This window comes from Aethalodelphis obliquidens, unplaced genomic scaffold, assembly GCF_003676395.1.
Source record: "Aethalodelphis obliquidens isolate GAN/ISIS:26980383/991018 unplaced genomic scaffold, ASM367639v1 scaffold63, whole genome shotgun sequence".
Taxonomy (NCBI): domain Eukaryota; kingdom Metazoa; phylum Chordata; class Mammalia; order Artiodactyla; family Delphinidae; genus Aethalodelphis; species Aethalodelphis obliquidens.
This window is the reverse complement of record NW_020838007.1, coordinates 880,453-905,698: the sequence shown is the minus strand read 5'-3', so window position 1 is coordinate 905,698 and position 25,246 is coordinate 880,453. Positions and strand designations below refer to the sequence as shown.

Below are 25,246 nucleotides of genomic sequence, written 5' to 3'. Positions count from 1 at the left end.
GGTAGGAAGCAGACAACTGGCAAGGCTGAGGCCGAATGCGGGGACAGCAGGGGGTGAGGAGGTAGATCTTGGGGGGATAATGTCCCACCTGCACTGAGCAGGGGTGTCAGTACTCTCACTGGTGACCGAAGACCATCCGTGCAGGCTGCCTGCAGACAGTGCCTGGCACTGCCCGGTCGGGCTGGTCCACCTGCTCATGCAGAGGCTCTGCTGGGGCCTGGAGAGCTGGTTCAATGCTCCACAGACTCACACAGCAGAGAGGAGCTGGACAGAGCCGATCTTCCCAGCCCAACAGACCTGTCGTTTTACCATCTCTGGCCTACCAAGTTCCACTTAAGAAGTAACCACTATGGCTTTCCCATTTTCATTCATCTAAACTATACACAGCTGCCCAGCTGAGCTTCTCATAAGCTGAAATAACTAGTGTGACCATGATGGGTTCGTGGGATTTCAGCCAGAGACTCAGAAAGCTTCAAAATAGCTCTGACTGCGAACTCCCCACACTAGCTCTGAGGAGCCCGGGGAGCCAGAACTAAAGATCCTCGTGGACACACAAAGGCCTGGGACAAATGCTTACCAACCAGCCAGACACGGCACTGCCTGAGCCCATCCCTGGGGTGGTGGGCAGAGATCTGAGACAGGATGGCCACCTTCAAGCTCTGCTCTGGACGATGCCATCTGGGAGATGCTGGGGCTGCCTGGGAGCCAGCATGGGCTCACAGCCTGCTATGCAGGGGAACCTTCTAATCACCTGGGGAGCTTTAAAAACATGCCACTGTCGGAGCCCCACCTCTGGGGATGCCCAACTGAACTGGTCAGGGCAGGACGCAGACAATGGTCCCCATTAAACAACCCCCAGTGGGGAGGACAGAGAGAAGGATAGGACGCAGACACACTGCCGCTGCGGGGATGGCGTGCAGGAAGTGTCCTGCCCAGGGCGCCGCACCCAGGACACAAGCTGGAGGGAGGGAGGGAGGGAAAGCCTGGCTGAAGGGGGGGGCCCTGCCATGTCGGGAACCAGACAGGGATGCACCTCCCCTGCAGGTGGGGCAGCGGTCACTGTGGGTCTCCATCCTCAATCGCCAGCCGACAAAGCACGTTCATGCGTGGTCCCACTCTGAACAGGAGCCTTGCGCCAGCCCTTAGGGGAATGTGGCCAGTCCCAATATGCCCACCTCACGGAAGGGGTCACCAAGGTGAGGGAGGGGCCAGAACTGGAACTTGAACCCAGACCTGACCGAATCACCTTCCATCCCCTTGCACTGGAGGGTGGAGGGGAGGCTGCAAAGCACCGACCAGAGACGGGCCCCGATGATGTCCAAGGCACACTGTGGTTGGGGCCCTAGGTCTGGTGGAGGGTTACCCCCGGGTAGGCAGTGAGCCTTTGCCCAGGCTGAGCCAGAGCCAGGCTGCACCTTCCGCCGGCCTCCAGGACCACGCCTCCACCTCCTGGAAGAGCTGCCGGCCAGAACGGCCCTCAGCTAACCCACGTCAAAGGCTGAGAGAGCACAAGGGGGCCTTACCCCCACACCCAAGATGAGTCCTCCAGACCCTCCCTCTGCTCTGTCACCTGAGCTGGCCGTCCCCACCAGTGCCCGAGGTGGGCTGCTGACGCGTCTACTTTGGATCCATTTTCCTTCAGTTGATTGGACCGCGAACACGGTTACTTCTTCTAAAAGTGCCTGATGTTAGAGCTCATCTGACATTTTCATGGGTTTAACTCCACTTTCTCCCTCTGACGTTTATTCTTCTTCTGGATTCTGGAAAAAGCGAATAGAGGGCAAAACTAAACCCCATTGGGTCACAGGTGAGCACGAGACAACTGAGAGCCAGCTCTGCCCTGGTGCCCCGGCCCTTGGCCTCCCTCCCCACCCTACCCAGTCCCCCTGCTGGGCCAGGGCCGCAGACGGGGGGCCGGACCCTGCCACCAGGGTGGGCGGGCATTTCCAGGAGGCACTGGTCTGGGGAGGCGGGCAGGCCTCACAGATGAGCGGGGGGCCAGGCTCCAGCTGGCAGAGGCACGGGCCATGGCACCAGCCCCTCCTCTAGAGCTTGTCCCCCGCATGGACCTTCTGGTGGCGGATGAGGTGCGAGCTGCCCCGGAAGGCCTTGCCGCAGCGGTTGCACTCGTAGGGCCTCTCCCGCGTGTGGGTCTTGTAGTGCTCGATGAGGGCCGAGCGGTGCCGGAAGGCCTTGCCGCACTCATTACACACGTAGGGCTTCCGGCCCGTGTGGATGCGCTGGTGCTGGATGAGGGCCGAGCTATGGCAGAAGGCCTTGCCGCACTGGCCACACTCGTAGGGCTTTTCGCCGGTGTGGATGCGCTGGTGCTCGATGAGCGAGGAGCTCTGGCTGAAGGCCTTGCTGCACTTGTGGCACTTGTAAGGCTTCTCGCCCGTGTGCGTCTTGCGGTGCTCGATGAGGTTGGAGCTCTGGCTGAAGGCCTTCCCGCACTCCTCGCATGCATACGGCTTCTTGCCTGTGTGGATCCTCTGGTGCCGGATGAGGTGGGACCGGTGGCAGAAGGCCTTCCCACAGAGCTCGCACTCGTGCGGTTTCTTCAGCGTGTGGATCTTCCGGTGCTGGCTCAGGCCCGAACTCTGGTTGAAGGATTTCCCGCACTCCTTACATTGATAGGGCTTCTCCCCGGTGTGGATGCGCTCGTGCTTCCGGAGGCTCGAGCTCCGACTGAAGTCCTTGCCGCACTCCCTGCACGCGTACGGCCTCTTCCCGGTGTGGGTCTTCTGGTGTTGCGCGAGTGCAGAGCTCTGGCGGAAGGCCTTGCCGCACTCCCTGCACTCGTAGGGCTTCTCCCCCGTGTGGATGGCCTGGTGCCGTAGCAGGTGCGAGCTCTGGCTGAAGGCCTTGCCGCACTCACAGCACTCGTAGGGCTTCTCCCCCGTGTGGATCACCAGGTGCCTGAGCAGGTGTGAGCTCTGGCTGAAGGCCTTGCCGCACTCGCGACACGCGTAGGGCTTGGCTGGCTGTGCAGTCCTGTGAGGCCCCTCGGGTCCCGAGTCCCCCCTGCCCGCCGTCTCCCCATCGGGCTTACCAGACGCTTCCTCGCTGTGGGTTATCTGGCACATACTCAGGTCTGATTTCTGGAGGAAGGTTGGGCTGGACGGCTCATCGTCCTGGGGTCTGTCTCCTGGGGGGATGCTCTGATGCTGGATGGGGCTTGAGCACAGACTGATATTCCCCTCATAATCGTCCTGCTCCCCCAGAGGGATCTCCTTGTAGATGACAGCCATCTGTGCTAAACCCCTTTCCTGAAGAAAAGGGTCCCCCGGGTCCTCCTCCGGGAAAAGGTTTGTCTGCATCTCCAACCCATCCTCAAACACGAAGGCCTCACCCAGCTTGGCTGCCGGGGGAATATCCATTGTGGGTCCGGGCTCACCCCTAGTGACTGTTTCTCTTTGGGACACACTTACTGCTCTCAGATTCTGAAAAGAAAACAAGAGACACTGTCAAGTCAGCAAGTCAAGCACCTAGTAGGTGCCAGAGTCTAAGGCAGATATAACCAAAGACACAATCTTGCCCTTGAGATGGTCCTTACTGAGTTAAGAGACAAGTCTGACTTACCAGAAACAACTGCAAGGAAGACAGACAGACAGACAATGACACACTGTGGTGTCCAGACTCTAAAGGCTCAGGGTGTCCAGAAAGGTGGGCAAGGACAGGAAGTGGAGACATTCTGAAAAAGGGGCAAGACTCCAGCTACCAGAGGAGGTTGGGGCTGGGGTTTTGTTGGGAAAGAGAGAGCACACTCCTACGGTCGGTCGGCTGCAGGCCTCCAGCCCAGAGCCCCAGCCAGAGCCCTGGGAGTCAGCCCTTCTCATTCCCGCCGGCACACCCCGTCCTGTCCACTTCCCGTTTTTACTGAAGGGGTCTCTCCCTCTCTCCTTGCTGCCACTGGGCAGCTCAGGCCTCCGTGTGACTCACCTCCCCGCTGGCTGCCTACCTCCAGCTTCCCCCCTCCCCCCAGCCCGTTCTCTACGTGGATGCCAAGGTCAAACGCCCAAAACACAGTCCTAATCGTGGCATCCCCCTTCTCAGGAGCTTGCAGCAGCCCAAGTCCTCCACACCCGGCCATGTGGCCCTGTCGCCTGCTTCTCCTTCCACACATCCCCAAACTTCCAGCTCCACCACTCACACATGCTGCTGTTTCTTCCTCCTGACTGGTCCCCACTCTTCTCACATGGCCACTTGCTCATCCTTCCAGACTCAGTTCAAATGTCCCCTCTTCCCTGCACCCTCAGACTCTGACAATCTTGGGCACGTGGCCTTGGTGACCGTGGAGCACGGGGCATATGTCCATCACAGCACTCACCACCTGGAAGGCAAATGTCATGGCAGGACTTTCCCCACCACCGCCTGCGAGCTCCCCAAGGGCAAATCCGGGGCTCCGCCATATTGGAATCCCCAGCTCCCAGCACAGCCACTCAATCATTACACACACATTTATTGAATAAATAAATGATTGAATGGAGGAAAAGTTATTTGTGTTTGTGTTAGAACTGCTTACCACACTTTTTTTTTTTAAAGGATTTTTTTTTTTAATTTTTATTTATGTATTTATTTATTATTTTTGGCTGTGTTGGGTCTTCATTTCTGTGTGAGGGCTTTCTCTAGTTGCGGCGAGTGGGGGCCACTCTTCATTGCGGTGCGCAGGCCTCTCACTGTCGCGGCCTCTCTTGTTGCAGAGCACAGGCTCCAGACGCGCAGGCTCAGTAGTTGTGGCTCACGGGCCTAGTTGCTCCGCGGTATGTGGGATCTTCCCAGACCAGGGCTCGAACCCGTGTCCCCTGCATCGGCAGGCAGATTCTCAACCACTGCGCCACCAGGGAAGCCCCACACTTTTATTTTATTTTGCCAAAAGTACTCTTTATTCAAATAAGTCAATTACCTGGGAGATATGAATAAATGAAACATACAAAAGCAGAGCTGCTCCGGTCGAAGGGGGTATTTTCAGAGGGACAAGGAAGGAGGCTAGAACACCCCACTCAGCCCCCCAACCCACTGTGGGGGCCCAGAGGGAGCCCCGCAGGACCCCATCCACAAACTGCTATGCAACCTCCAGGGAAACTCTTCAGGTACCATAATGATGACAACTCGAGTTTATTGAGCAACTACTGTGTGCAAGGCACAGCTAGACCTTTTACAAGCATATCTCATGTACTCCTCAGGACTCCATACAAAGGTACTATCATCCTTACACTGAAGTCAGAGAGGAACTGCCTCAAAAAGACATACTAAATTAATCAGAATAGTCATGATGGAAATCATTCCTATTTAGAATTTTTTTTTTAATGAATTTTCAGCCAGTAGAAAGGCCAGGTGTGAAAAAAAGCACAGAACTGCAATATCCTCAAGAAGCCTGTGTCAGACTGCCCTGGTGGTGCAGTGGTTGAGAATCCACCTGCCAATGCAGGGGTCGTAGGTTCAAGCCCTGGTCCGGGAAGATCCCACATGCCGCGGAGCAACTAAGCCCGTGTGCCACAACTACTGAAGCCCCCACGCCACAACTACTGAAGCGCGCGTGCCTAGAGCCCGTGCTCCGCAACAAAAGAAGCCACCGCAATGAGAGGTCAGTGCACCTCAACGAAGAGTAGCCCCCACTCGCGGCAACTAGAGAAAGCCCGTGCACAGCAACAAAGACCCAATGCAGCCATAAATAAATAAATAAATAAATTTATTTTTTTTTAAAAAAAGCCTGTGATCACTCCCACTCCTCTTCACAACCACAGTCTCCACTCCCCCCCACCTCACCCGACCTCCTCAAACCTCACGTCCCATTTTCACCCTGGTCCACCCCTTCCCCATCTAGCTTAGACTACAGTGGGTCTAACTATGGGCATCACTTCAACCAGCTCGCTGACCAGCATCACATTCCTCACCCCCCTGCCCTGCCACTAACTACCCACCTCCTCTGCCAGCTCCTCCTAAGATGCTGAATGTTGCCAAGGAAAATCATACGACTGTGTCTGGCACGGAGACAAACTTCAAGTTTCCAATTTCAGCTGGGACTTCAGCTCCAGCATCTAATGACCTCCTTACAGCCAAGCCCTCTCTTCTGGGTCCTCACTTCCTCTCCTCTCTGGAAGGCCTCCCCAAGACATCCCTCTCAAAACCCTTCATTTCAGAGACTGCAAATTGGCACTCTGGGGATCCTGCCACAGACACATTGTGTTTGACTCTCAAAGAGTCAGGCTTTTCCTTTTTGTTTGACTTAGCTGCCAATATTTAAAACTCAGTAGGTTTTCTCATGAAAAACTGGACGATGTGACAATACGAGCCCACCCTTCACTAACCCACGTTGCTGGCCAACCTACCCCACTCCCACGCCCCACTTCATCCCCTTGGTTTCTTTTCCCCCCCAAATTTTCATGCCCTCTGACCCCTCTTTCTCTGTATCTGGATATTGTGCCTCCACCCACCTGCTAAATCCTGGTGTTTCCGAGGTTCCCTCCTCGGGGGTTTTCCATTCCCACTATGTACCAGCTACACGCTGAAGTCTCCACTGTGTTGAAAAAGTTAGCGATACTTTATCTGTGACCAACGATGTTTTAAATATTTTGGGACCGAAAATCCAAAGGTCTGGAACCCCACACTTCCCACCTCTCTCTGGCCTTCCCCGGCTCCTCCTGCCTCCGTCACTCCATCCTCCTGAGACCCCCAGGGCCTGGGCACCCGGCCGACCCTCGGGCCGGTCAGGGCCTCCTGGCTGGAGGCCAGCGAGCGGCCGCGGACCCGCACCTGCTTCCACGGACGGGGGCCGCCCCCACCTACGCCACCGGAGGGAGAGGTGGCCACACTGGCTGCCGCGGAGCCACTCACCTAGGCCGGGGCGGGGCCGCTCACCTGAGCGGGGGCGGGGCCGCGGGCGAGCAGGGCGGGGCCGCACCTGAGCTGCTCCTGCCCGCGGCCGTGGCCTCGCTCGGCTGCGGCTGCTGACGCGGAGCCCGCGGCTGCCCGAGCGCCCGAGCCCCGCCCCCTCCCCCGGCACTTCCGGGACCGCTCTAGGCCGCGCGGAGGCCAGTGTCTCGCTGGTCCCGCCGCGCAGTACGTGTCTCCGCCTGGACGCCGGGATCCGGGTCGCAGGACTGGGGTCGGGAGGGGTCGTCCAGTCGACTCAGGGGTCCGGGCCGTCCCCGAGCGCGTCCCGGCTGGGCGGGCGTTGGCGGGAGCGCAGAGGAGGAAACTGAGGCCGGGAGGGGCGGCCGGCTCCTGGGCACCTGTCCTGGGGGTGGGGCCGGCCAGAGGCCTTGAGGCGGCTGTGTCGCCGGGAGAAGGGCAGGTGCGCTCAGGGCTGCGGAGCCCGTTACCCCGCGCAGGCCCGGGGTCCTGCTGCAATTCTCCCTCCCTTCCTGGGGAGCTCTGGTCCTGCTTGCTCACCTCGTCCCCGCAGAGACAAATGAGGAGAGCCCGGAGAGGGCCCAGGAGATGGCTGGGAGCCTAGGCGGGACCCTCTGTGGACCCCACCTCTGCATCTGAGGGATGGCCTCCGTTCAGGTGGCGCCTCTTAGGGGAACCGGGAGGGAAGCGGGGTGTGTTCTTCAGCCCCCGACCCCCCTCCCAGAGCTCACTTCTGCTTCTGGTGGCAAGACTTGCCCCTCTACCCAATGATGGCTGCTGCCCATTCTCCCCCTGCCATCTGCCCACCTGTCTTCAGCACCTTCCGTCCTGGCCCTCAGGTGCCTCCTAGCCCCATCCAGGAGTAGGCAGGGGCTCCTAGGGACCCAGTCCACTGACCCTGTGTGTGTTGGACCACAACCAGCCATGCAGAGCTGGGACCAGCAAGGGCTGGTTATTTTTTCTCTCACTCCAGCTCCTCCAGTCACAGGAAGGCAAGAGCCACCATTCTGAGCCCCCTGGGGGCTGGTAGGGAGGTGGGGCCCCACCCAAGGGTCTCAGGTGCTTCCCCTTCTGCAAAAATCCCCAGAATCCCTACCCCCACACTCCCAGACCAACCACAGTCACTTTTTATTTTTATTATTTTTATTGAGCTTTTTTTTTTTAACATCTTTATTGGGGTATAATTGCTTTACAATGGTGTGTTAGTTTCTGCTTTATAACGAAGTGAATCAGTTATACATATACATATGTTCCCATATCTCTTCCCTCTTGCATCTCACAGTCACTTTTTCAGCCAGGATCTCATGGCCCTCAGAATAGTTACTGTTGACATGTTGATTATTAACCCATTTTACAAAGGAGGAAAATCAAGGCTCAGAGAAAGGGAGGGTCCCAAGGTCAGGAGCATAAGTGGGAGGCAGACAGAAGGCACTCATCCCACACCCCACCCCTAGGGTATGTAGCCCACGGAGCAGTAATAATCTGCAGCGTCTTCAGGCTGCACGGGGCTGATGGTCAGGATGCAGGCATTATGGGCTGCATCCGTGGCTGCCGAGAAGCGGTCAGGGATGTCAGGGGGGCGGTGGTTGTCCTCCTCTGAGCGGTAGTGGAGGAGCAAGCGGGGGGCGCTGCCTGCCCGCTGCTGATACCAAGACACGCCGTAGTCCCCGACCGTGGCATAGCGGGGGCTGAGCATGCAGGAGAGTTGGGCCACTTGGCCTGGGAAGACCAGCAGTGTGTCCGGCTGGGTGAGGGTTGGCTGGGAGGCTGAGAGAGACAGACACACTCAGGTCTTGCCTGGGCCCCTTCCTTCCTGCCCCTGCCCCACAAAGTCTTGGTCAGACTCCCAGGAGAATCCTCTCCCAAAAGCTCACAGCCCGGTGCCATGGGATCATCAGTGGGTGGGGCACAGAGCTGGCGACCCCTAAACCCCCATTAGTGTCATGTTCCCAAGGAGCCATGTTCAGCTAAGGATCTAGAGTTCAGAGGGTGTGCTGGTGGTCTCTGGGCTGCCCACCCTCATCCCTTGCCCTTCAGACCCCTATCACTTTGGTCACACTGGCTTGTCCAAACCCTGGCTACAGACTGATGACCCCCCAAGAAGCCTCCTGGGCTGTTACTACCCATTGGCTCAGCCTCCGGCCACTGGCTGCTGAAGAACCTTCTCAGGGTTAGCTTGTCCCTGAGGCCCTGTGGGGTAGGAACCAGCCCACACCAGCTTCCCCTCTGAAAAACTCAAAAGATGATGAGTCTCTGAGACCCCCAAGAGTCAGAGTCCAAAGGGACCCTAGCAATCTGGTCATTCACAAATGGGGAAACTGAGGCCCACACAGAGAAGTGACTTGCCTCAAGTCTGGGGCAGGGCCACCTGTGGCCGTTTCTCCTCTCCACCTCAAGGACCCTTCCAAAACCTTCCCCACTGACCACATGGATTTGCTTCCTTACAGGGGGCTTCCAGAGCCAGTGTGCTGTCTCCCACTCCACCCCTGGGTGAGCAAGGCCCAGGGAGGGCTCACCTGCTAGGAGGACCCCAATCAGAAGGAGGGCCAGATGCTGACAGGCCATGGCCAGAGGCAGGGAGGCAGGTGGGAGTCGCTTGTTGGGCTTGCGCTGGGCGTGCTCCAGGTGCTTCAGGGCACACTGGGGAGGCTGCTGGACCACGACAGAGCATGCAAATCAGCCCACTGACACGGTGGGAGGGTGGTGCTGGGGCCCAGCAGCCAGACCTTATCTTCCCAAACGTCAGCATCCCAGCCGCACAGGGCCTTCTTGAGAACAGAAGCCCGGAAATCCACATATGCAGTTAGAGCAGGTGGCTGCTCTTCACTGAGGTATAACTCATACGGTCAAGTGCACAAATCTTACATGTATGGCTCAATGATTTTATATATATATCCCTGCAGCCTCTACCCAGACCAAGATTTAGAACATTTCCATCACCCCAGAAGGCTCCCTCATTCGCCTCCCCTGCCAGTAACACCCTCTTAGCCCCGAACAGTAACCAAGTGGGACTCTGTGGTTAATCAGTTTTGCTGTAGAACGTCAGCTATAAATGGAGTGATAGTGTGTCCTCTTTTGTTTCTGCTTCTTTTGTTAAACATTATGAGTCATCTGTGTGTGCAGCAATGTTTAATTCGTTGTCACAGCTGTGTGTAAGCCACTGTGTGGATAGCCACAGTTCGTTTATCCATCTCCTGTTACTAACCATTCGGGTGCTTTCATCTTTGGCTATTTCAAGGAGAACTGCTGCGAGCATTCCTGCCTGTGTCATTGGTGCACCTGAGCTCTGGTTTCTGCTGGGCAGACACCCAGGACAGGGAACGTTTCCGTTTAGTGTTGTGTTTTTTTTGGCCGCATCGCACCATGCAGCATGCGGGATCTTAGTTCCCCAAACAGGGATCGAACCCGTGCTCCCTGCAGTGGAAGCGCAGAGTCCTAACCACTGGACCACCAGGGAAGTCCCCTTTCTGTTTAGTTTTAGTAGATACCGCCAGGGTTCCCGACATGGTTGTGCCTATCTGCACTCCTGTTGTGGGCAAGAGAGTTTGCCAAACCGAGGGGAGCTGACTTTGGTTGGGATTCAACCCGCGTTGGGATTCAAACCTGAATCCCAGATCCTCCTCCTCTTGACTGCACAACTTCAGCCAAGTTCCCCTCTCTGTGCCTCAGTTTCCTCATCTGGAAACAAAAGACGAGCATTGTGCCAGCCCAAGTGTTGTGAAGATGCAAAGATAGGACTTTGTGGGAGTTCCTTGGTTGCCTAGTGGTTAGGATTCTGGGCTTTCATTGCGTGGCCTGGGTTCAACCCCTGGTAAGGGAACTGAGATCCCACAAGCTGCATGTTGCAGCCAAAAAAAAAAAAAGAAAAACAAAAACAAAAACATAGATAGGACTTTGTGTGTATTAATCATGCCTTTTATATTCTCTATCCTGATGCTTTGACATCTGGGGCCTTGCTGACCTTGGATGGACAGGCCCTCCCAGGGTCAGCCAGTTCCTAGAGACAGTAACACTTTTCAAATGCAAACCAACCATTCCTGAGTCCACACTCCCCGCCCCCCCCCCCACCACCTCCCCTACGGGGCTCTCTCATTGGGCCACTGCCCTCCTGACCTGTCACCCAGGGCAAGTACCAGACAACCAGGGACGGTTCCTGTGCCCCAGAGCATGAAGTTATTCCAAACAGCCAACCCTGAGCCTGCTCACCCCACCTCACTGTTCCTTCCCTCAGAAACCACAATAGAGGCTCCCGCCCAGAGTTCCCCCCCTCTCTCTGCCTCCTGACCAGCCCTGGTGCTTTCCCATGTGGCCTCCCGCACCATGGGGTGCCATGCCTCCTCCACTTGGGAACCATAACAAACCAGCTTCTCAATGGCAATCATCTCCTGATCTGCTGGCCTTACCAAATACCTAAAAAATAATAAAACAAGTTAAAGCAGTGTGCTCTCGTTACTTTGTAGCCTTGAGAGCTCGCTTGGGGAAGGTTACAAAGCTCCCACTGTGTGTCCCACTCCAGTCCTAACACCTCCTTAGAGCACCTCCATGACACTCAAGACAAAAGATCCCTCCTCAGTGGCACTAAAGACAAACCCCTCGGAAAACAGAGGGGTGGTCATTGGAGCTGAGGGTCCAGGCCGGGAGTTCCATTCCTTCCAGAATCTGGCTGCAGCCACTCCTGGGCTGTGTTCTGCAGGACACGGGTCCCCAGATTTTGGAAGAAAGTGCCCTGCCTGTAAGTTTGGGAAACGCTGCCCCAGGGCTTTCCCCAGTGCTGCCTCTGAGCGCCTGCTGCAGGCTGAGCACCCAGGTAGCACTCAAAAGGGTTAATTGCGTTCCGTCCTCACGCTAACTTGCCCGTGGTGCTGTGAGCGGTGTGAGTGGTGCCGTGAGCGGTGCCTCTCACTGCTTTACAGGCGTGAGCACTGAGGCAAGTCCTGTCCAGAGGCAGAGTGATGCTGATGAGCTGCGGGGAGGATCTGGGCCTCCTCCTGCCTCCCGCCTTGAGCTCTGCCTGCAGAGGGTGGATGAATAGTGTAATCACCGGGGAGCAGTGGCAGGGCAGCTAAGAAGGAGGTATCCTGACCCGCCATGAGTCCAGAGGCCCAACCACAACCAGACGGAAAGAGGGGCAATGCAAACGCTGCCCACGCTGGAAAACAATGGCAGTTTCTTACAAAGTTAAACATACTCTCCCCAGAGGACCCAGCAATCCCTCTTGCTGAGGTTTACAGTAGAGAAATGGAAACGTCTCTTCACCCAGAGACCTGCTGGTGAGTGTCTGTACTGGCTTTACTCATAATCACCCAAAACGGGAAACAATCCAAACAGCAGCAGGTGAGTGGATCCACAGACCGCGGCACCTCCAGGCAGTGGGACCCTCCCGGGTGATGAAAGGAAGGACCCATTGACACCGGTTGACTACCCCGTGAATCCTGCACGCATGGAGCTAGGTGAAAGCAGCCGCACCTGAAAGGCTCCGCACTGTCTGCTGCTTCCCTCTCTGGGACGCGACAGTCTGGAAGAGGTGGGGGCAGGGAACACTGCAGCGCTTGCCAGGGGCTGGGGTGACCACAAAGGGGCATGAAGGAATTTGGGAGAGTGATGGAAATGTTGTGTATCCAGACTGGTGGTGGTTCTGTGAGACTTGTCACAACTGGAAAACACTCAAAAGTGTTTTGTTCACTCAAAAGTGAATTTTACTGTCTGTAAACCATAACTCAATAAACTTGACTAAGAAAGGAAAGAAACAAGGACAGAAGAGAGGGAGGCTGGGAGTGAGCCCAGGGCAGGGGGCCTTGAGTTGATAGGGAGCCTGTGAGGTTGGTGAGGATCCCGCTTCTGCTACAGCCACGCCAGCACCCCACCCCCAGGAATCTCCCCTGCTTTCAGCCTGGAAGCTCTGTCTCTACCGGTGAGGGGATGTGGTCTCTGGACATCCCTGGGCGCTGAGGCTCCAGCCCCCAATAGAGCCTTGCGTCAGGGAATGTCCGGACCCTCCCCAGAGCCCGTTACCAGGATACTGGGGGGAAGGCATTTCCTGCCTAGACCTCTTGGCAGCTCCCACTCCCATGGAGACCAGCTTGGAAGCTGGGAGGACCTGAGTCTTCTCTGTACTCTGATCTAGCTAACGGGAAGAAGAGGAGGCAAGGCTCCTGGACTAGCTGCAAGGACCCCCTGGGCTGGTGGAGCCCAGCCCCAAGGGCGGCTGAGCAGGGAGCTGGACTTGGACCCACCCACCCACCCATCACTCCCCCATCCCCGACACACACATCTCCCGCAGGGCGCCACATGGGGTAGATCTCAGCCCCAGCTCCTTCCTTAGTCAGGAAGTTGGCGGTTGGGGGATCAAAGCCCCCACATCTGTCTCCTCCCCCCTGCAGCCATGTTTATCACGGTGATGTCTGGAGGTAAGGGGGGTCCCCTGTCCCGGAAGACTGGTGGGGGTACATTCCCTCTGCCTTGAGGGAGAGTAGGGAGGCGGCGAGGGGAAGGGGTACACATGGGAAGGGATGGGAGCGTCCGCGGAGAGTCCCTTGAGGGGAAACCCCGGCTGGGTCCTGGGAAATGCACGTGGGCTCCTCTAGGAGCGCACGGGCCACGCAGCCACCAAGCCGCTGCTGTGGAGCAGATGCTCAAACTGCTCCATCCCTTAGCTGGTCAGTGGTCCTCCAGCTTCAGGGGGCATGAGGCACCTAAAGCTCTAGCCCCAGCTGCAGATTCCTGACCTTCTGGTGGAGGCGGGGCTGGTGCAGGGTAGGGGGTGAGGGGCTGTCAGGTGCCGGAGGTGGGGCTGAAGTGGGAGGGGAGGGTCGCGTGAGAAAGAAGTTGTGCACCCCGGTCACCGACATCTTGGGAGATGGAAGGGGGTACGTTCCTAATCTCATAGCCCCATTCCCTGCTCTGTAGGGAAGAGACGGGAGGGAGGCAGAGGGTCCCAGTTTGGGGGGAGTAGAGGGTGCCATTCGTTCACCTCTGCTCCTCCCCCACAGCTGGCTGCTGGGAGCTGGTGAACCCCTGGTGCAGCCTGGTGATCCTCATTACCCACCTGAGGCAGCGGGGGCAGGTGCCCCAGATGGTGAGGGGGCAGGGAGGGGTGCTGGCAGAACCTCTGAGGGCCCCCAGGTAGGGATTCCAGCCCTGCCCTGCCTCCCTCTCTGCTCCCCCAGTGACCATAGCCCTCCTGGCTGAGGACGGGCACCTGGTGAACCTGGCTGAGGGACTGGAGGAGGGGCCTTCCCTGGCGCCCTCCATGGGCAGCCCCCTGCTGCAGGAGCGTGGGATCTATGTCCTAGTGCAGATCATCAGTAAGTGGGGCCCCAGATTCCCCCTGTGCAGCTATGCTGGAATATAAGATGGGGAAGAGCAGCCACAGACCACGCAAGCCCTGCCGAGCCCCTGCTTTGGCCAGGACCTAGCCCTGAACTTCCCATCCAATGCCCTGTCCTGACCCCACTGTGGGCCAGCAAACAGGTCCAGAGTGAGAGGTGGGGGTGTGGACTTCCAGGCCAGCCAGGAATCAGCCTTCTTCCCTCCGCAGAGGGTGGGGGCGGGGCCCCCACCTGCTATGAGTCCCTCCTGGAGAACCTGGATGAGCGGTGTCCAGAGCTGGCAGGTGAGTGTCACAGGAGAGCCCCAGGGGGAGGATGTGCCTTCCCACCAGTCCCCCACAGGCAGGGCTTCTGGGGCCTTCCAGAGGAGCTGCGCTGGCTGTCGGGCCTTCCCCTCCCCCGGGGCGATGGCTGGAGAAGGCGTGCCTGCACTCTGCGTGGCCACCAGGAGCAAGGCCCTCCTTCACGGCCCCGAAGGGTGGGCTTCCTGCTGCCTGGGACCCACTAGCTGGGGCCGAGAGCCAGGTAAGGAGGAGACATGGATCCCTGGGGGCATGCTCATACCCAGATATGGGACCCCTTCCCAGGGGACAGATGTGTGTGCTGAGAGGTGGACCCCAATGCCAACCCCCTCAGAGACACACATACACCCACACGATGGAAGACACTATATCCAGCGACAGGTCCCCACCATCCCGCTGGAGGCTAAATGCCTGCACAAGGGCGGGGAGATGTGGAATAGGGCCTGGCACACCATAGGTGCTCAGTGCAGAGCTGCTGAATGAACTCAGTGAAGGCAGCAGCACAGAGTGTGTGATGGCGTCTGAAGGGCCAGCACCTCTGTTCCGGCAGGCCCCGTGACCTGGCACATCACGGCCAAGTGGCCGAGCTGGACTCAGATCCAAGGGGGTTGGCCGTGACCTCTGCCTGGTGTGATCAGGTGCAAAGGCCCAGCAGTATTCCTCTTGCAGAATCTGGAATTTCTGGGAAATTGCAAGGTCACTGACAGAATGTGAGGCCGCCGCGGGGCCCCTAAGGTGTGGGTGCGGAGAAAGGGATCCAGAGGCAGAGATGAGAAGGGTGGAGGGGCAGGGGTCCCTGAGAGGAGACAGCACGCTCCTCCAGGGATTCCAGCCCCAGGAGTCAGACGCCCTTGAGGCTTATGGTCACCTGCTAATGCCTCACCACCCAGTCTGGACTGCCCGAGGCTGTCAGATTACACAGGATTACAAGGTCACCCTCCCCACCCAGGACACCAGGTGAAGGTGAAGCATCCCACTCCACAGTGGGACATCCATTCATCCTCCCCCACCCGCAGAAAATCCAATGAGAGTGGACACAGCAGGCTCGGATCTAACATAAACTATTAATTGCACATTTTCGTCTTGGATCATCTGTGGGGTGAGAAACCCTCTCCTCACTCCCAGTCTCAGCTATGTGGGTACAATCTGATGTCATGGTCTTGCTGTCGGTGAAGGTGTGAAAGTGGCTGCAGGGCTGGCCCCTGAATCTGCACCGGTCTCTTCAGGGCAGGGAGATCAGACCTGCAGAGGGAGGGCCAGCACAGGTGGAGGTCAGGCCAAAGGTACAGGAGGAGAGACCACCGCTCCCGCCCCAGCAGGGGTCAGGGCCTCCCAGCTCACCGTGGTTGTACTTGCACTGCTTCAGGGCCTCGCTGAAACCCTCACACAGGGTCAGGTCGCTCTGAGTGGTGGAGCAGTCCAGGAACTGCCTGATCTCATAGGCGCAGGGCCCCATCTGCTGGGGCTGCGGGGCAGCGCGGGCCGGGGCCTGAGGTTACAGCACAGGAAGCAGCAAGGTCAGCTTGGGGTTGGCACCCAGAAGAGGACTCCAGAGCTGGGGGTGCCAGCTGCCCCTCCTAACGCCCCCAGCCCTGCCAGGCCCAGCCTGCCCTGTGTAGCCTCAGCTGCTCCATCCCTGAAACAGGGTGAGCCCACAGCCCTCTCAAAGCCACCCTGTTGGTGCTGGTACAGACAGCATTCCCAGCTGCCTCATAACAGGTATGCTGGCAGGTGGGGGTGGGAGGTGAGAGAAGGTTCTAGAAAAGCCCAGTGCTCTGCTAGAGTATGAGCCCCACCCCCACAAGTTCTAGCACTTTCCTGCTCAGCAACACTGATCCTCATTACCCCCGACCCCACCACTAAGCCAGAATTTGGTTCAGGACTGGTGGGGTGCCCAGTGGGGGACAGGCCAGCAGGGAACAGACCCAGAGTCACTGGCTACCCTTCACCCTTGGGTGCAGAGGCTACAGGAAGGGGCTACCTGGGAGAGAGAGCACGGACTCAGGAACTTCAACATCCCTCCCTTCTACTAGGTTTAGGTGACCTTGGGCCAGTCTCTGAGACCCTAAGGGCCTCAGTTTCCCCATCTTTAAAGGGCTGGTTGGTGTCTGTCCACGGGGTCTAGGGACCTTGGCGTCAAGGGAGGGGCAGGGAGAGCCGTCCTGTGACCAGAGACCAACAGCAGAGCGACTAATAGGACCCTTCTTGGGCACAGTCCCTGGCCGAGGCAGCTCTGGACACCCTGGACACTCCTCGCTGGACGTTCCAGCAGCTCCCCGCTCAGTGGCCTTGAGAGAAGGCGGCCTCAGTTTCCCCTGAACCCTTGCTCACCTGCTGGGCAGCAGCCTGGGCGGGCTCTGAGCTCCCCCCGCTCAAGGCTCCGGTCAGGGCGCTGCCCACGACGTGTCCCACAGCCGAGCCCACGGCCACTCCGGCGGCCGTGGTCGCCATCTGCGCCATCAGGCCGGGCTGGCCCGACGGGGCGGGGGCCGGGGCCACGGCCGAGGGCGGCGGGTGCGCGGGCGGGTGGGCAGGGGGCGCGGCGCTGCGGCTGCGGGATGGGAAGAAGCTGGGTTAATCCCGGCCGGACTCCAGGCCGGCGGCCCCAGGGGCCCGCAGCTCCGGAGAGGCACCCTCTCCTCCTCCCCCCGGAGGGTGGACGACCACCGTCTTATAAGCGTGATTGCGGTACCCCCGCCCCTCCCCCGCCAAGATGGCGCAGCAGCCGCCAAGGTCACGCTGTCACGTCCTTGGGGGCCGCGCTTCCCAGACCCCACCTGCGGGCCCTCGTCCCGCTCCCACCTGGCTGGCCGGGCGCCCATGCTGCGGCTCCCCCGGGGCATGGTGGCGGCGGTGGGACCGGCTGAACCGAGTCGGAGACAGCAACGGTGACTGCTGTTCCGGTTCGGGGACGAAGGCGGCGGCGCCTGTCACGGCCGGCGCTGCTGGGCGGGGCCGGGGCGGGGCCGCGGGGACACGCCCCCGGCCGGAGGCTCGGGACCCGGGGCCAGGCTGCACCCTCGCGGGTCACCCGGCCTCTCCATCAGGCAGCACCCGTTGCTGGTGACCCTGCTCCCTTCCAGCTCCTGGCCCGAGCTATGTGCGCCCTGGGGACACGGGCCGCTGTCGCAGGGCGCCGAGGGCGTACGCAGGAGCGAAGCCTGGCCCTTCAAAGACCACCGCGGAGCTCTGGGAGTGGAGCTAGGGGCTGTCCCGCGCTCGGAAAGTGGGGCACCGGGAGGCCGGTCCCTGCTCCTCCCCCTCCTATCGGACCGGGCTCGCTGGCTCCGGCGTGGCCTCAGGGTCGCGGGTGGACTGGGCAGGGGAAGAAGCACCCACCCTCCGCGACGGTCCCCAGAGCTCCCGCCAGGGGGCGTCCGGACCGCTCTCGGACTCCTTCCCGGCAAAATCACTGCGGGGCGCGGGCAGCCCCCGCTGGGGTGCGACGAGGCCCCCTGCGTGGCCCTCCACCCAACCCGACCCCCTGCCCCACGGATGCAGCGCCAGACCCCTACAGCGTTTATGCAGCGTGTCCCTCCCAAAGGCCGTAACCTAGAGGTGTTTGTGCGGGTTTGAATCCTGTCGCCTCGAATTTTACCACCTTGGTTCTAGGCCCAGGGCAGGGCAATGCCGAATTTAAGACGCTTCCCAGCCCTTCGGGAACTGGATATTTTCATAGTCTTTTATTGCTACCCTTAGCGGGGAGAGGTCCTGACCTCTTTACCACCCCCTCATCACTGTCCCCTATGCCCGAGGGAGTCCTCCCAGCACCAGGACTGTGGGAAGGATGAAATCGCCCACAGCAAAATCATGGGGGAGGGGTCCCAGGTGGGGAGAGGAGGCCCCTCTGTGAGGAAGGGGCAGAAGGGACGGAGGGGACATGGGCAGTGCCTGGCAGACTCAGCATGTCTCTACTGTGTCCCAACCACACAGTCCTGTCAGCCAGCCTGGGAAGCAGGGCCCTCCCCTGACCCTCATCTGGGCCTGGGCCAAAATTTTCTCCTCTCTGCAGTGGGGGTGACCATTGGCCTCGAGGTGAGGGAAGCATGTGAAGGGTGGCTACCCTCTCCTCATAGACATGCCAGGCCTGGTCCAGCCTCCACCCCTTTGCTCATGCAGCCACTGACCACTTGTTCCTATTGCCAAACTGGCCTTCCTAGGCTGATCAGGGTCCTCCTCCTGCAGGAAGCCCTCTGTGACCAGCCCAGCTTGCTGTAACCATGGCTCTCCACTGCGGCCTACAACGTGGGAGGTTGTTACTTGAGCTCCCATGACAGGTGGACTGTGGTTCCGCAAAGCAAGGCCATGCTCCCCTGGAGGCACTCAAGACCACTTAAGGTAGTTACACAAATATATATATATATATATATATATATTTTTTTTAAACAAATATTTTTACTGTCTATATTTTCATGTGTATCGGAAAAAAACATACAATTAGCTCATCAAATCTATGATTTTTTTTCAAGTCATAACCAGTTTTATTGCAAAAGGACCCTGTACACATTTATCAATTCTAGTACCTTAATAGCTACCCAACAAGTCATTAACATACAGAAACATGCATCATGAGAAGCAAGAAATATCACCCATCCCTTCTACATATTAGTAACTTGTCACTCCTGAGCAACAGTGCTCACATCACTGAGGTCTGTGAACAGTCACTTTTTGCATTCATCCTGAGTGAAAGACGGAATGAGTTAAGTACAAATGCAACATATTATAAACAATTTTTACAAAAAAAGTCACAAATTAAACAAAGTATTTTACAGAATTTACTACAAAACACCATAAAAACTGCCTTCACTTAAGCTCTCTCTCCCTGTATCCGGCGAGCCAACTGGATGTCTTTGGGCATGATGGTGACTCTCTTAGCGTGGATGGCACACAAATTAGTATCTTCAAATAAACCCACCAGGTACGCTTCACTAGCCTCCTGAAGCGCACCAATGGCGACACTCAGGAACCTCAAGTTGGTTTTGAAATCCTGGGCGATCTCCCTCACCAACCTCTGGAAAGGCAGCTTCCGGATCAGAAGCTCGGTGGATTTCTGGTAACAACGGATTTCTTGAAGCGCAAGAGTCCCGGGCCTGTAGCGATGAGGTTTTTTCACCCCGCCGGTAGAGGGGGCGCTTTTCCTGGCCGCTTTAGTGGCCAGCTGTTTGCGGGGCGCTTTGCCACCCGTGGACTTACGAGCAGTCTGCTTGGTTCGGGCCAATTTCTTTCACCCAATGCCTAAGTTCTACGCCGCTTCTCCGACAGCCGCACCGCTCCTGCTGCCCAATGAAGAGCCGCAGTCTCCGAACTAATGGAAGAAGCTCCTCCGACTAACGACCAAACCGCTCTGCGTTAAATCTATGACTTCTTGACCAATGTGGCTAAAATGAGGCTGAAGTAGGCATTTCAATTTTTAAAAGTAAATCACTTTAAAGAAAAAGATGGCAAACAGCCCAGGTAGTAAAAATCACTGCTGTCTTTCCTCTCCTTGCCCTCTAGGGGTCTCTGTAGAGCCTCCCTGGAGAGGCTGTGAAGGCTCCCCGGACTGGAACCCGGAGGGAGGACTGAGTCAGCCAGTGTCCCTCTCCTCCCCCTCCCCACACTGCCTCCCCCCTTCTTAGGCCCAGGACGGGTGCCCACAGCCTCACACTGAGGCAGCTCAGCACCCCGCCTGCCAGGACGGGAGCCACCGCCTGTGTCCTGGCTCCCCAGCATTGCCCATGATGGAGCGGATTGCCTGGCAAGCTGGTGAGGTCCCTGGTCATCACAGGGAGTATATGAGCCTGGAGGATCCCTTCCAGAGTGTGGTCATCACCCCCTCCTCTGATTTTCACCTACTTATCCTCGGTCTCAGGAGGCTGGGCCGGAGGGGGCCAGAGGAGCCTGTTAGTCCCTGACCAAGGGGCAGCCTGGGCCCCCAGTGCCCCACTCAGACACTGCCCCCCATGGCTTTCTGACCGTACCCTCCCTCCAGCTGACCAGCTAGAGGGCCTTCTGACCCCTCTGCCTGCCTGCTGGTTTGGAAAAGCCTGATCTCGTCCCTCCCTCTTAGGGCTTCAGTTTCCCCATCTATAATTGTCTATGGTTCTGCGCCAAGCTGGGGTCCTGGCCAGCCGCCTCCATATGCCTCAGTTTCCTCTGGGGCACACTTTAATATCCCTTTCCTCACAGGGGCTATAGTGCCATCTTCCAGATGGATCAGCTGAGGCTCTGAGGAGTGGCAGAACTTGCCCGTGGGTACCGCCACCTGTCACAGGCTAACAGGAGGTCAGAGGTCAGGCCCCCAGGGAGACCAGCTAGGGATGCGCCTTCCAAAGGTGGCCTGGTCAGGAGGGGGAGGAGTGAAACGCGGCGCCTCTCAGACTCTCCACCGCATCGGGGAAACTGAGGCCCGGAGCAGCACCGGCTGGCCAGGGTCCCCCAGCACCAGGCCCCTGAGACCGCAGGGCTGGCCCGCCCGGGAAGGACTGGGTCCGCGGGCCGGCCCCCGCCTGGCCAGCCCTCCCCGCCCACCTCCCCCACCCTGGCCGCCAGCACGGGGCGAGTGCAGAACAAAAGACGCGGGGGCGGGGCCGGGCGGGCGGGGGCGGGGCGGAGGCTATAAGGGGCGGTGGCCGGCGCGGCCCAACAGGCCCAGCAGCCCCGGGGCGGATGGCTTGGGCCGCCCGGCTCCGCGGCGCGGCCCCGCGCGCCCTCCTTCTCCCGCTGCTGCTGCTGCTGCTCCCGCCGCCGCCGCTGCTGGCCCGGGCCCCGCGGTCGCCGGTGAGTGCCCGCCGCCGGCTGGCCACCCCCCACCGAGGGGCGCCGGGCACGCGGGCTGGGCCCGGTGGCCGAGCTGGACCCACGGGGATGCCCGGGGTGGCCCGGCGCGACCCGTTACCCAAAAAGTTGTCTGGGTCCCTGGGGGCGTGATAGATAGTGAGTTTCCCGTCCCTGGAGGTGTGCAAGTGGAGCCTGCGCCGGGATCGCTCAGGCTGGTGAGCGGGACTCCGCACCCCCCTCCCAGCTCTGGGACCTGCTCCTCGGCGGCCCGGCCGAGATACTGGGGTGTGTGTTGGGGGAGGTACAGCGGGAGTGGCTACAGGGCCCCCTATTCACTGCAGGGACAAAGCCCAGCAGGTCTCAGACTGGCGTCAGCCTCCAGATGTGTGGCCTCCGTGAGCACACCTCCAGGCTGGAGGGTTAAGGAAGCGCTGGGGAGGGCAGCCTTTGCCGGGGAAATGGGGTCTGAGCCTGGAGGAGGCGCCACCGCCTGGCACCTGAGAGTGGTGATATTGGGGAGCGTGGAGCCAGGAGGCAGCATGAGTGTGAGAGCTAGTGTGTGTTATATGAGTTGGGTGAGAAAGAAGGGGCCGAGAGCAGGGAGTCGAGACCCTCAGAGAGCAGGGCGTAGGGTCAGACAGGGAAGGGAGAGGAAGGAGGTCCCGGCATGTGTGACAGCCTGTGTGTGCCTGGGAAAACTGCACCCTCCCCTCCGGCTGGCGCTTGGGGGGACCAGTCCCAGGGGCGGCCAGGTGGGCCTGGGGTCACAGCCTGGGCAACTGCAGGCCCAGAGCCCGCTGGGTACCCAGCCCACTCAGACGCCCAGCTGAGCATCCAGCCAGCCCAGGCAGGGATGGGAGCATTAGGGAGGTGGCAGGTAGAGTCCAGTGAGGAGGGAGGTCTTGCCAGTCTGGGCCCCTCTGTCCAGTCACGCCAGCTCTGCCCTCCCCTGCCCTGGCTATAGGAGCAGAAGAGGACAGAAGGAGTGGTGGGCACCTCAGTCCAGGGACCCTGCCTCTTTCCCAGCCCCTCCTGGTCCCCTAGACCTTGGGGCAGAGTCAGAAATCACCCTGGGTAGCTGTTGAATCCATGGGGTTCGGGTATAGGAGAGACCTGGGTTTGAACCACGTGACCCTAGGTGAGCCCTCTGGAGCCTCAGCACCCCCGACCCCAGTCTTGTCTGGGTGGGTGGGAGGCAAGAGTGCCCGCTGCTGGGCTGAAGAGTATATGAGGTGAGGCCAGGAGAGGGCTCAGCCAGGCACACTGGAGACGTCACCTGCAGCTGCTACTTTGCCGCTCGTGCGGGTGTCAGTTGGGTCTGGGTCTGAGCTGGGCCGTTGTCTGTCACGCTGCAGATATGCAGGGAGCATTTGGGGTCGCCTCCGATGTGTTTATCCCCGGACTGCTGTTGGCAGGGCCAGAAAAGCTCTGTAAATATTTATCCATCCCAGTTCACAGCCTTCAGGGTTGATGAAAGCCCTGCCGCCCAGTGGGGTGGACGCTGCCTTCCCTTCTGGAGCCAGCGGGGGAGGTGGGGGGAGATGGACCTGCCTCCCCACTAGCGGTGTGACTTGGGCAGGTTGCTTGATCTCTCTGAGCCTCAGAGGGGCGTAGAATGGCGTGGTGATGCTCCCTGCCTTCCTCACAGTCTAACCAAATGCCCTCCCCTCAGGGTCACCTCCTGCCCACAGTATAGAGAGTAGCTATGAGTAACTGTCCCGCTGGACCAACAGCAAACAGACCCAGCACTTTCCAGTCTGGGGTCTTCCCTCACTTCCCCTCTGCTAGGTACCTCCCATTTTCCTAATTGGAGGTTGACCCAGGGGCTGACCCCAAGCCTCTAGCTCAGCCAGGAGGCTGAGTTCCCCAAGAAATTCCTCGAGTATGTTTGAGGCTGTGGTTTGGTGCCCGCCAGAGAAGGGTGGGGTGAAGTTGCTGGGCACCCTCCCCAGGGCAGGCTGAGGGAGGCAGCTGGCCGAGGAGGAGGCAGACCTTCTCCAAAGAGGCGCATTTCTCAGGAATGTGGATTTTGGAGACAGGCCAGAGCTGGGGGGATGGGGGGCTATGGGTGGGGAGGCATGAACCCCAGGTCTAGGCCCAGCTCTTGGCTGACTTGCTGTGTGACCCTGAGCCAAGACCTTGACCTCTCTGGGCTCTGTTTCTTCCCCTGGGAAATGGGGTGATACCTGCTCCCCAATCCCCCAGGGCTGTAGATGAGGCCAGGCATGGTCTATGCCCACCCCCCACCTCACTGCCTCCCAGATGCCCTGGGGGGACTGGCACACCCATCTGAGGAATCAGGTTGCTGCGTGCCAGGCCTTGCAGCTAGGGAGGGCCCCTGGCCCCAGGCCGGAAAGGACTGGGGAAGAGAGTGCGGGATGTCGGCAGGGCAGGGAGCATGTGTCCTATCCCAGCAATGGGAAACTGAGGCCAAGAGCCCTTAAATGGTGGGCTCCAAGAAAAAGACCCCACTGTCCAGGGGCCTTGATCCTAGTGCCTCCTGCTCATTCGCTCTCCAGTACCAATGAACGTGATGTGGGCGGGGAGCAAGAGGCCCCTGGCTCGTGGGTGGACCCAGCACGAGTCACTTTTCCTCTCTGGGCCTGAGAGCTCCCTTCTAGCTGCAACTCCTTTGTTACTATTTAAAGTCTGGAAACTTCAGGGGAGCTGTAGGGAATTGGGTGGAGCAGATTCCCAGGTGTGGGAGGGGAGGGCCCACGGGGCAAGAAGCCAGACCAGGAAGAGACTCTTCTCTGCGCCAGATGCTGCAGCGGGCATTACAGATGGAGGTCATTTAGCCCTTTGCCATGGCACCATTCCCATTTGACGGATAGGAGAGTCGAGGCTAAGAGAGGACAGTGACTTGCCCAGGGTCACTCCATCCAGGGTCTCCACAGCACAGAACTGGGCCTTCTGAATCTCAGCCCGTGGCTCTTTCTGCTGCACTGACAGTCCCATGATCCAGGGGTCCTCATGGGGGATCCATGAGGAGTTGGTGCCTCGTGGGAGCAGGAAAGGAAGGCACACCCACCCTCCCTCTGTGGCTGGCTGCTCAGGCCTCACTGGTGGGGCAGAGGAGAGGAGCAATTTCTGCTCGCAGGCATAAACAGAGCTTTCAGGCTGGGCTCTGGGCTGTTTGGGGCTCCCAGGAACGACGCAGCCCTGGCCTTTCTGGGGAGGGTCCTCAGATCCTGGCCAGGGTTGGGGGGAAGGAATCTATTTATCCTGGAGGTCTGTGGGCTAGACCTTCCTGGGGAGGGGAAGGTGCAGGCCGTCATGGCTCGTCACATAAGCCTGGGGTCCACATCCTTGATGTGAGACCTGGCATGCGTATCCTCCCCAACTTATGCCGGGGATGGGGGTGGGGGAGGTTCAGTGAACCTGCCTCCAGAGTGCCTGGGAAGTGGCAGGTACTTAATCATTTCCCCTTCCTTCTCTTCTGTCACCAAGGTGAGGCCAGCATGTATCCCTCCTCCAGGGGTAGGGTGACCCCAGCCTGAAGAGCAGAGCAGAGTAGCAAGTAGCGGGTGGGCTGTGAGTGCAGACAGCCCGCCACCTGCCAGCTGTGTCCCCCACAAGTTGTTTAACTTCTCTGGGCTCCGGGTCCTCACCTGAGAAATGGGGATGATGACTGCAGAGATGGTGGGAGGTCCCATCAGGGGCTGAGAGCGTGTCCGTGGAGCAGTTGGCAGCGTCCTAGCCTAGATACGGGTGAGCTGCAACAGCCATCAGTACTTAGTACTGGCACACTCGGTATGGCTGGGCTCTGTCAGGTGATCAGCCATTCAAGAAGCAACTCTGGGGCTCCCCTGGTGGCGCAGTGGTTGAGAGTCCGCCTGCAGATGCAGGGCACACGGGTTCGTGCCCCGGTCCGGGAAGATCCCACATGCCGCAGAGCGGCTGGGCCCGTGAGCCATGGCCGCTGAGCCTGCGCGTCCAGAGCACACGGAAGAGGCCACAACAGTGAGAGGCCCGCATACCACAAAAAAAAAAAAAAAAAAA

General features: G+C 59.1%; 6 protein-coding genes across 9 annotated transcripts in view; 2 read left to right on the top strand and 4 right to left on the bottom strand.

The window, feature by feature from the left end:
* Nucleotides 1-1,777: 1,777 nt before the first annotated feature.
* Nucleotides 1,778-6,912, bottom strand: ZNF70 (zinc finger protein 70). Of its 2 annotated transcripts, XM_027088625.1 has the most exons (3): nucleotides 6,438-6,912; nucleotides 4,154-4,333; nucleotides 1,779-3,443 (listed from the first exon to the last, which is right to left on the bottom strand). In XM_027088625.1, the coding sequence occupies exon 3, from the start codon at nucleotides 3,378-3,380 to the stop codon at nucleotides 2,046-2,048; it is 1,335 nt and encodes a 444-aa protein (XP_026944426.1). In that variant the 5' UTR covers nucleotides 3,381-3,443; nucleotides 4,154-4,333; nucleotides 6,438-6,912; the 3' UTR covers nucleotides 1,779-2,045. The 2 variants fall into 2 exon arrangements, with proteins under 2 accessions (XP_026944427.1, XP_026944426.1); XM_027088626.1 differs by lacking the exon at nucleotides 4,154-4,333 and having other exon boundaries at nucleotides 1,778-3,443.
* A 715-nt stretch (nucleotides 6,913-7,627) lies between these two features.
* VPREB3 (V-set pre-B cell surrogate light chain 3) lies at nucleotides 7,628-10,201 on the bottom strand. The gene is made up of 2 exons (XM_027088627.1): nucleotides 9,372-10,201; nucleotides 7,628-8,622 (listed from the first exon to the last, which is right to left on the bottom strand). Exons 1-2 carry the CDS (start codon nucleotides 9,418-9,420, stop codon nucleotides 8,306-8,308), a joined length of 366 nt encoding a protein of 121 aa, XP_026944428.1. The 5' UTR covers nucleotides 9,421-10,201; the 3' UTR covers nucleotides 7,628-8,305.
* Nucleotides 10,202-13,237: 3,036 nt separating this feature from the next.
* CUNH22orf15 (chromosome unknown C22orf15 homolog) lies at nucleotides 13,238-15,666 on the top strand. The gene is made up of 5 exons (XM_027088573.1): nucleotides 13,238-13,262; nucleotides 13,845-13,930; nucleotides 14,045-14,159; nucleotides 14,393-14,467; nucleotides 15,611-15,666. The coding sequence occupies exons 1-5, from the start codon at nucleotides 13,238-13,240 to the stop codon at nucleotides 15,664-15,666; spliced, it is 357 nt and encodes a 118-aa protein (XP_026944374.1).
* Nucleotides 15,531-17,422, bottom strand: CHCHD10 (coiled-coil-helix-coiled-coil-helix domain containing 10). Its single transcript, XM_027088628.1, has 4 exons — nucleotides 17,288-17,422; nucleotides 16,817-17,036; nucleotides 15,827-15,974; nucleotides 15,531-15,727 (listed from the first exon to the last, which is right to left on the bottom strand). Exons 1-4 carry the CDS (start codon nucleotides 17,326-17,328, stop codon nucleotides 15,708-15,710), a joined length of 429 nt encoding a protein of 142 aa, XP_026944429.1. The 5' UTR covers nucleotides 17,329-17,422; the 3' UTR covers nucleotides 15,531-15,707.
* Nucleotides 17,423-19,257: 1,835 nt separating this feature from the next.
* On the bottom strand, nucleotides 19,258-20,858 carry LOC113610427 (histone H3.3-like). The gene is made up of 3 exons (XM_027088572.1): nucleotides 20,847-20,858; nucleotides 20,652-20,729; nucleotides 19,258-19,706 (listed from the first exon to the last, which is right to left on the bottom strand). Exons 1-3 carry the CDS (start codon nucleotides 20,856-20,858, stop codon nucleotides 19,293-19,295), a joined length of 504 nt encoding a protein of 167 aa, XP_026944373.1. The 3' UTR covers nucleotides 19,258-19,292.
* Nucleotides 20,225-25,246, top strand: part of MMP11 (matrix metallopeptidase 11) — an 11,244-nt gene continuing 6,222 nt past the window's right edge. For all 3 annotated transcript variants that reach the window (XM_027088773.1, XM_027088771.1, XM_027088772.1), the window contains exon 1: nucleotides 20,225-21,244. In XM_027088773.1, the coding sequence (XP_026944574.1) occupies nucleotides 21,134-21,244 (111 nt within the window). In that variant the 5' untranslated portion in view covers nucleotides 20,225-21,133. The remainder of the gene's footprint in view (nucleotides 21,245-25,246) is intronic.